This window comes from Myotis daubentonii, chromosome 12, assembly GCF_963259705.1.
Source record: "Myotis daubentonii chromosome 12, mMyoDau2.1, whole genome shotgun sequence".
NCBI classification, from domain to species: Eukaryota; Metazoa; Chordata; class Mammalia; order Chiroptera; family Vespertilionidae; genus Myotis; species Myotis daubentonii.
Window position 1 is genome coordinate 49,401,595 of NC_081851.1, and position 10,033 is coordinate 49,411,627.

The 10,033-nt window shown below is 40.6% G+C and overlaps 2 protein-coding genes across 5 annotated transcripts in view; one reads left to right on the forward strand and one right to left on the reverse strand.

The window, feature by feature from the left end:
• Positions 1 to 3,649, forward strand: part of CCDC88A (coiled-coil domain containing 88A) — a 112,357-nt gene extending 108,708 nt beyond the window's left edge. For 3 of the 4 annotated variants that reach the window (XM_059659797.1, XM_059659795.1, XM_059659798.1), the window contains one exon: positions 329 to 3,649. The gene's annotated coding sequence lies outside the window, so the exon portion shown is untranslated. The remainder of the gene's footprint in view (positions 1 to 328) is intronic. The other variant, XM_059659796.1, reaches the window with a different exon arrangement.
• Positions 3,650 to 6,904: 3,255 nt separating this feature from the next.
• LOC132213358 (prolyl-tRNA synthetase associated domain-containing protein 1) lies at positions 6,905 to 8,720 on the reverse strand. The gene is made up of 2 exons (XM_059659809.1): positions 8,511 to 8,720; positions 6,905 to 7,438 (listed from the first exon to the last, which is right to left on the reverse strand). The coding sequence occupies exons 1-2, from the start codon at positions 8,592 to 8,594 to the stop codon at positions 7,004 to 7,006; spliced, it is 519 nt and encodes a 172-aa protein (XP_059515792.1). The 5' UTR covers positions 8,595 to 8,720; the 3' UTR covers positions 6,905 to 7,003.
• Between the last annotated feature and the right edge of the window lie 1,313 nt (positions 8,721 to 10,033).

The window sequence follows — 10,033 nt, forward strand, 5'->3', positions numbered from 1 at the left end:
TCACACAGGAAGCAAACCTTTAAGAATTATTTTTTCCTCAACTTACATTTAATTTTAGTAGTGAGTAATGTTTTAGGAATTCCTGTTTCAGTGTGAAGTCTTTTCTTTTTTTGTGGTAGGAATACAACTTTGCCAGGGTTCTTGGTAATTGAGGATAAACTGAATGCCTCTTGAGGAAAGCTTGTCTCTGACTTTCTGTCACTCTCATTCCTATAGAAATATCTGGTGCATGCTGTTCTTGTAGTGGCTGCTCTGTATTTTATATCTCTCTTATCTTCAAGCTTTTCTTACATTTTCTTTCTTCTTTCTACCTTTCAACTAAATACAGAGAGAAAAGTGTCCTTCATTTTCTCAGTGTGAAGCCTTTATGTCTGAAGTAACAAGACACCCAACTATAGGAATCATTTTTTTAAATCTTTAAGGAGACTTTATACAATTCTGCGTGACTAGAGCAGGCAAGAAACACAAACCTTCATTCCTTCCTTGAATCAAGGAGCACTACTGGAGTCAACTGCCAAAATTTTTAGAAGGTTTTAGGACTTACTATACATTGTACTATTAAGATCTACTGAATAAAGGATGTTCTCTCGCTAAGGACCAAGTGTTTTGAGGTTTCAAGAAGTTTTCCAAGAACAACCTACTTCTTTCATCATTTGTTTATGAATTTATCCATGTTTGCTTAATGCTTCTGCTAAATATTAGCGAAAATTTAGTGATTTATATTTAGTTGTATAATCTAAATCAAATGCTGTAGTATGTTGTGGAATGTAGTATATATTAAGATACAGAGAACCTTGTTTTGGCATGCCAGAGTCTTATTTGGTTAGCAGACTGCATGTGTTGGTATTTTTTTTAAGCCAATTATTTTGGTGCACTGAACAAGAAATTCAAGTTTATATGATAAATCTGAAAAATCCATAATGAGATAGGAGTTATAAAAAATTTACGGTGATATTAATCTTTCCATATTCCCCAATAAGCAACACTAAGCATTCACAAGTGGATCCAAGTTAAGTAAAGAGTGTTTTCCTGAAACTTTTAAGTAAGGTGGTTTTCCAGCAAATGGCATTCCCAAGATAAAGTTGTTGTATTTTAACTCATTTCCCTTCTTTAGTATTGGGTTATGTATGTTTGTTTTTTTTAACTTGAGAGCTGACTGTTGCTTAAGAAGTTTTCTTACGGCAAATATAATGTAAATAATTTACTATGATCTGCATTTTGCCAGGAACTCACTTATTATTAAGGTTATCACTTAATATGAATTTTTCTGGTTTTGTCCTTTTTAATATTACATTAAAGTTGGTAACTATTATTGGTACTTTTGAAATATTTGTATGCATTTGTTACCTGAAACATTTGAAAGAAGCACAAAAAAGTAGATTTAGTTAATTTAACCCAGGGAAACATCAATTCTTTTTGTAGTTCCAATTTTATATCACAGTTTTATTTTCTTATGAAATCAAAAAAAATGCATTGATACCTGTTAATGCAAATTCATTATTTAACATAAATATCAGAATAATCTTACAAGTCTTAAATGAGGAAGATATGATATGACTTTTTAATTTTAACAGTGTACTTCTTAGGCTCTCATTACCAGCTCTAAAAATCTTTTTAGAATAATTCGTATTCCTGTGTGTGGTTTATGTGAACTGTGTATCACTAACCTACATGTCATGAGAAATGTGTTGTTTTTCTCTCCCTCCCTTCCTCTCTCTTCCTCTTCTCCCTCCTCCTCCTTTATCTCTCTCATGTATATTTATCTTTTTGGAGGGGGTAGGCCAGTAGTTATGTTGTAATCAGAGTCTCCTTTCAGAAAGACCGTTAATGAAAAGACAGAATGTATAGTTGACCAGAAATTAAATGGAAATTAGCAAACTTGGTTAACTTAGCCACTATTTAACTTAGGTTTTGCCACCAAATAGTGCTATAAAGTTAAATCACGTTTAAACTCTTGGCTGAAAGGTGCTGTGTAATGTAAATACAAAGGATTCTTACTAAAATATAGATATTACACAACAGACATATTTAAAACCTATTCTCTAGACTTTGAAAGATCTCTCTCCATCATGACTCCCTAGATTCAAGTATCAAATTGATCATGGGCATCATGGCAGTCTAGAGACACTTGCATGTAAAAAATGTAAATTCGTTTTTAGGTGGATAAATGGAAAATAAATATAGAAATTATGGTTTAGCTAAAATACAATAAGTGGGTAATTTAGGTTTATATTAACTAGCTTCTAATTTGCACAACTAGGACACATCCCAGGACACTTACTGAAAATTGAAATTAATGAGTAGGAGGTGGCCAATGAGGGTGAATGATATCACAGCTTGACCTCTCCAGGATACTGATGTCCTAAAATAGAGAACTGCTCACTTAAGCAGCACATTATTCCTTCAAGTAGAAAATCCTAAGGGCAGCCTATAAAGTACTGAATCTGAGTAGGCTGACCACGAGAAAGCCCAGTTAAAGCAACAACCAAGGGAACACTTGAAATTGCAAAAGTAGGAATAGACTCAATTATATTCATCCCCCTTTTCATAACAATTCAAAAAAGGACTAGATAATAACCACATGAATATTTCACTTTCTCCAAAAGGTGTCATTGGAAGCAAACTTAGTAGGAAGTCACTCTTTTTCCTTAAACAAAATAGTATGGCCCACTAGAAACTAACGGGCCTTTTTACTGGAGCCTGACATGCTTTTAATTATCTGGTTTCATTCTAAATCTACACCTAGCCCCCCACCTAACCCCACCCCCAAAAAACACTGAAGAATTTAATATACAGGGTAAGAGTTTCGGCCTAGAACTCCAATAAAGTGCTTCAGATCTGGCCATGTGGAAATTTAGATCCAAATTTTTGAACTGGTGGTTACCAAAGAGTTCATGAAACAGGTTTGTTGTAGCACCTTTCATGCAAGGCATGGTAAGAGCCTACTTAAAAATCACTGTGCATATTACAGAATTGCAGCCACCTCACAAATGAAATACTACAGCCTGCACTGTCTTAACAGTTTATGTCAGTAAGTGAAAAAGATATTATACCAAATCTGGATTACAATGCGGAATAATGTATGCTAAATGACTTGTATTTTAAGTTACTTAGGAGAAAAGTGATTTTTTTTTTGTTGCTATACTTAGTCCTGAGATGTATTTTTTTTTAAGTCTTGAATGAATAATACAAAAGGAGCCCATTTTATAATATCAAACTTGATGTACATGTTGAAATATTTGGACAATGAAAATGCCTTAAAAGGAATGCTTATAGATAAAGTTGCACTTATAACACCCTTTAACAAAACCTGATTATAAATTGTCTTTTTCTTTTCCGCTAAGGTTTCTCTTTTGATGTTTGCCATTGTACTTATAAATGTTATTAAATACCAAATCAAATAATATAAAAGCTGTAACATTTCCTTTCAGAGTAAAGCTACTGAGGGATTTGAAGTTGAATAGCAAAATGTTTGGCAGCACCTAATATCAGCCACAGAAATCCAGTTTATGATGACACCATTGTTTACCTTTTTAAAAGCATCACTTCTTTATTTTAGTTTTTAACTTTATTTTTAAAATTAGGTTGGCTTAACATTTGCTTATCAAACTGATATAAAAAAATAAAGCAAAGGTGATTTTTATAACAAGTGGTTAGTAATCATTTAAAATTTGTACAATATGAGTTAGCCAAGTATTCTTTCCTTTCCCTTTGCCCTGGAAAACCAATTTTCACATAACCCATAACCTTATTTAGATGATTGTGTCCTAATCATTTTGGGATGGGTTTTAGAGGTTTGGGGAGAAAGAGAAAAGAGAATCAGTTGTCAATTCCAAAGTAGGTTTAAATACATTAGTAGATTGTTCAACCCTGGCTGGATTGCTCAGTTGGTTGGCTGCAGGTTCTCTTCTATCCCTGGACAGGGCACATACAAGAACCAACCAATGAATGCATAAATAAGTGGAACAACAAATCGATGTTTCTTTCTCTAAGAAAAAAAAAATCAATAAACAATGGATTGTACAAATCAGTATCTCATTTTCACTCATAGCCATTGGAGACAGAAAGTTAGAGATGGCAACCAGCCTTGTATCCTTAAGCAAGGACATTCTTTCTGGACGGACCTGTTTCTATCAGAGGTGGGGAAGGGCAGTTAGAGCACTTATCTAAGGTCTTTGGGTCTGTTCATTAAATCTTCATTTTATATGCAAAGCAACCTAAAACTTACTGTATCTTAGAGATACAGTACAGAGTAGATAAAAACTAACATGGCAAATCAGGATAAAGTTATCATTTATGAAAAGTGTTTCTTATTAACTCCGCATCTCTCAAATCTGTTGTATATTTTATAAAAACTCTGTCATAAACTTGTAGCTTCTAATCATCTATCTACACGAATAAAAGACAAACATGCAAATTGACTGTACCTTCGCCACACCTTAAGCCATGCCCATCAGCCAATCAGAGCGACTATATGCAAATTAACCCAACCAAGATGGCAGCCGGCAGCCACGGAGCTGGAGCAAGCAGGAGGCTTGGTTGCCCCAATGATGGAGGAAGCCAAGCTTCCCGCCTGCGTGGTCCGGCTCTGAGCTCCACTCAAAGCAACAAAGTTTCAATTATAGAAGCTAAATAAACCCCAGATACCTGCTTTCAGCAGGCCATGGCCACGGAGCTGGAGCGAGCAGGATGCTTGGGTTGCCCCTGGTGATGGAGGAAGCCAAGCTTCCCTCCCGCCCACCCTGGCCAGCTCTGAGCTCCTCTCAAGGCTACAAAGTTTCAATTATAGAAGGTAAATAAATCCCAGAATAAAGAAAAAAAGGAGAGGGTGGGAGCTTCCATTGCTGGGGGGGCTTGGCCAGCCTGAAAACGGCCCTTAGCCCCTCACCCAGACTGGCCAGGCACCCTAGTGGGGACCCATCACCCTAAAGGGGGTGTGGCCAGCCAGAAAACAGCCATCAGCCCCTCACCCAGGCTGGCCAAACCTCCATGGGGTGAGGGTCCCCACTAGGGGGGGAGGGGGGGGGGCTTGACCAGCCTGCAAACACCCATCAGCCCCTCACTCAGGCTGGCCAGGCACCCCAGCGGGATCCCCACCCTGATCCGGGACACCCTCCAGGGCAAACTAACAGGCCCCCACCCATGCACCAGGCCTCTATCCTATATAATAAAAGGGTAATATGCAAACTGACCCTATCAGCAGAATGACTGGGAATGACTGGTCACTGACACACACTGACCACTGAGGGGGGGGCGGGGGGCAGGAAGAGATTAACCAAAGATGTTATAAACATACTGGAGGCCTGGTGCACTGTGCACTGGTGGGGTCCCTCAGCCTATCCTACAGGGATCAGGCCAAAACCTGCTCTCCAACATCCCTCGAGAGGTCCCAGATTGCGAGAGAATACAGGCCAGGCCGAGGGACCCCATCGGTGCATAAATTTGTGCACCAGGCCTCTGGTATATCAATAAATGCCAAGTTTTTACTTGTACTTTGCCTTTCAGTAACACAAATTAGTATAAATTAAGTACAATATTTCTACCAAATGGGAATTATTTTTTGAGTGATCAAACTTAGAGGAAAATGAGAATTCTCATGACAAGACCTGTAGACTATTTCTGTAGTCTAGTCTATGCCAGACCCCCAACTGATGGTTTTATTTAAGTGAGGTGGAAAAAATGTCAGTTTTCCTATTTTTTTACTACCTTCTATGTGACAACTGACAATATATAATCCTGGCATCTTACACTTTTCATATGCCATAACTGAAAGGTGATGAGTAAAATACAATATATTCCAGAAGACAGAAGAAACTTGTTCATATTCACATTTCTAACCTTTGAACAAAGACTAAATAAATCCTTCCAATGGCCTGTGTATATTCTGCTGCTGAGTTTTAGAATTTCAATGGTATGATTACAACATTTTCCATCCCTATTTTGAGTGTTTTTCTAGATAAAACTTTTTTTTTAAATATATTTTATTGATTTTTTACAGAGAGGAAGGGAGAGAAATAGAGAGTTAGAAACATCGATGAGAGAGAAACATCAATCAGCTGCCTCCTGCACACCCCCCACTGGGATGTGCCCACAACCCAGGTACATGCCCTTGACCGGAATCGAACCTGAGACCCTTCAGTCCGCAGGCCGACGCTCTATCCACTGAGCCAAACCGGTTTCGGCAATATAAAACTTTTCTAAAGATACACTTTTATAAAAAGGTAATAATCTTATTTTTTCACTGAAGAAAAACCACTTCTATATTTTTAAAATATATTTTTATTGATTTCAGAGAGGGAGAGGGAGAGAGAGAAAAACATCAATGTTGAGAATCATTGACCTGCTACTTCTTGCACGCCCCCTGCTGGGGATAGAGCCCACAACCCGGGCATGTGCTTTTGACTGGAATCAAACCAAGGGCCATTTAGCCCACAGGCTGATGCTCTATCCACTGAGCAAAACCAGGTAGGGCAAGAAAAACCACTTTTAAAAACAAATACTCAGTAACAGGAATTTTTAGCTCTTGTCCTATGCTTGTTTCAATGATCTTGCAGGGAGTTTTTATTCCTTAATTCTCATTCCCAAAAGAGAACCATTATCAACAATATACTTATATTCCTCTTAATTTTTCCCTATATGTGCACTATCACATGCATAATTTTATATATGCTGTTTTGCCATTTGCTTTTTTCAAGTACAGTAAGTACCTGTCGAAGATATGTTAATCTTAGTTTTGATGTTAATTTATTCTTAATTTTTGAGGGCATTTCTGTAATGAGTCATGGGGAATGGAGGATGGGGAGTGGAGAGGGATCTGAGCTGACTAACACTACCTCAATATATTTTTTTAAAAACAGCTTTAAGATGAAATACCCCTCCTAAAATGACTTAAGTAGTCACCAAATCAAGGTGCTAAATATTCTTATTACTTTTAATGCTTTTTACAAATTAGAAATAAGAAAAACAGCTTTCAGATGTAAACATATTCTAAACATTGGCCCAATTAGTTGTTTTTATCAAAATTCAGTATTATGGGATCATGTCCTGTCTTCTTCACAAATGTAAGAAAGTCTTCAGGGCTCAACCCCATGGTTGCAGCATTGGTCATTGGATGAAAGTACACCTTTTCATGTCCACCTTCCAAAAAAGCAGAGTCCAGAACAAATTTCACATCTCCATCATCACAGAATAGTGCCAAGGGTGTGGCACAGCCTGAGCCAACTTTTAGCTTTTCTAGCATGGCCGTTTCATCAGCGAACCGCAGATTTCCACTCCCGACACCCAACTGCTTGGCAAGGTCATTTAAATTAACTTGTCGGTCATGAAGAACTGTCACCAGCCAATAGCCTTTTTTCTTTTTGTCTTTAAGAAATAAGTTCTTACTGTGTGCTCCTTTCAGATGTTGGACATGAGGCATCATTTCTTCAACTGTAAACACCTGTAAAATGTCACATGAGAAATTTAAAAATAATATGCATGTATACACACACTGTATACACACACAGTTACAATGTATTTTGCTTGCTGGGCGGAAACAGCAACATTAGGGAAAAAAAACACAGGAAGGTTAGGAAGCACTCAGTGCTCTGGATTTCACCCATTATGAAATGCAAGCCTTTACCCGCTCAATTCCTCGTATCGGGACCTCAAGTAATTTATCTTAGGTCAGTTCTCTATTCCAGTGTGCTGACTGACCAAGCCCTCACATTCTTAAAATACTTTTTGCCTTTTTTTTTTTTTCTTTAAATTGAAAGTTTGTAACAGCCCAGATTCCTTAGCATCCCATTACATCTAGATCAGGTGACAACCTCCAATCTACAGGTATGTAACCAGGGTGAGGGTGAGGGTGAGAGGGTGCGGGTGAAGGCAGGGAGTGAGACCCTGGACTAACAGAGAACAGCAGAAAGCTGGCAATATGCACAGGTCAAGGAGCGTGTGTGGGCTATATGGGAGGGGAGGATCAGAGAAAATGATAGTTTTGGCGTTAAATTTGTAAAGTTGAGAAGACTTTTAATGGACTTCTCCCTTTGGAGATTGCCATCCTTAGGTATTACCAGTAGCTGTCACGGAAGCTTTGGGTAAAAACGTTATGGACCCGCAGCTCTCAAGTTACAACTGGTTCTGTGAAATATTTGCAAATCTTCATATACACTAAATCGTGAAAAATACCAGACTCTCTAACCCCGGCGTCCAGCCGGGGTGCGTGATGCCTGATACATCGTAGCTACTGCAGAGACAGTTTTCTGCTGGGTGACTTTACACGTAAAGTGGACAAACTGGGCAGCATCCCGCAACAGTTTACAATGCACCAGCTCTCGGAATGTTGCACTAGTTCTCAATATGAAATGTGAGAAAGCAAGAGGAAAACAAGTTTTCCCACAGATCACCATAATCCCAAATCCAGGGGCCTTGGATGCTGTTGGGTCCTTTCCGGACGAGAACCCGGGAAATGCCCACGAACAGCAGCGCCCACCCGCCCCGTCCCGGCTGTCCCGGCGGGGGCGTCTCACCTCCGGGTGCTCCACGACCTCCGCGCGGATGGCGAGGGCGTCGAGCCTCTGCTCGAGCGCTGCCCGCAACTCAGCACCCGCCATGCCGCTGTCGTGGGCAGCGGGAGCGACCGCGGGCGAGGAAGCGCCGGGCCTCTGGAGGTTGATGAGAGGGCCGATAGGGCCGTCGCTGGAAGCCCAGTGCCGGCGCCTTCCGGGGGCGGTGCCTTCCCGGGGTGGGCGGGACCTTCCGGGGGCGGTGCCTTCCCGGGGTGCGCGGGACCTTCCGGGGTGGGCGGGGCCATCTCCGTGCGCCCCTCCATGCACGTTCCTGAAGGCGGTCCCTGGGCGCAGCCTTTCAACACCTGCGCGGAGGGGAGATCAGAGAACAGGAGAGCTCTGATGTTAAAGGTTGCACCTGAGGGAAGCAATCTTGAAAGAGTAATGTGTTGAGACCATCTGGACAGTAAAGGCCACTGAACCGTGTTATGGCCTCTGTATAACATACCACAAACTATCTGGATGGAGGTCTTGTCCGGCAGCCTCCCAAGACGAGCCGCCTAACAAGTCCCCTTGCTTATTGAACCTGTCACCTGCCAACGTGGAGCGGCCTGCCCCTGCGGTTTCTGCTTGTCCTCTGTGTCGGGGACGGTTTCAGGTTTCACCGGGGAAACTCCCTGAGTCTGTGAACCATCAGGGAGAGAGTTGGGGGCCAATTCCTAACCTTTTAAGACTTCTCAATTTTTTAATTATAAATCCTCTTTACCCTTTCTGCAAGTTAACTTTTGTTATTATTCATCTGCGAATAGTTAGCCGCGGCAGCCTGGACCCAGCTTTTTCAGAAGCAGCTTGCCTGCCTGCCTCTGGTGGGTGGCTTCTGCTATCCTTAGAAACTTCACTGAACCCTTGTATGAGGCCTGGAATGTCACGTTAGGGTTTCATTTATGAAATTAGATTAAGCCTCAAACCCCAAATAAACATAGATAATCCAAGGGATGTCTACCTCCAGTGAGAATAGATTTAGGTCATTTCTGGGGTGCAAACTGAAGGCCTGGAAAAGGAAGCCCCTTCAGAAGACACAACAAAGTATCTATCTGGGTCCTCACTGCATAGGCCTTGGTGGAAACTGCAAGAACTGACTTCACAATTTCACCCAGGTTGGCCTTGGACAGCACATGATAACACTTCTCAGCTTGCCCTCGCTTGCATGGCTCAGTGGATAGAGCGTTGGCCTGTGGACTAAAGGGTCCTGGGCTCCATCCGGTCAAGGGCAAATGGCTCGCGTTGTGCGCTCGAGCGTGCAGGAGGTATCCAATCAATGATTCCCTCATCATTGATTTTTCTGTCTCTCTCCCTCTCCCTGCCTCTCTGAAATCAATAAAAATATATTTAAAAAATAATAAAACTTTTCAATTTAACCACTATTAAAAACTACTGAGCCATGTTTCCCTACTAATTATTGTTTCATCTAATTATTTGATCTCTGATTATGAACCAACAGGCTACTTACTACTCATGGCCATCTAAATTCAGGTCAATAACAA

Bases quoted from the DNA above. Each gene is read 5' to 3' on its own strand.
- LOC132213358 (XM_059659809.1), bottom strand. From the start codon at position 8,594: ATGGCGGGTGCTGAGTTGCGGGCAGCGCTCGAGCAGAGGCTCGACGCC. The intron at 7,439-8,510 runs GTGAGACGCCCC...GACATTTTACAG, and splicing joins AGGTCGTGGAGCACCCGGAG to GTGTTTACAGTTGAAGAAAT.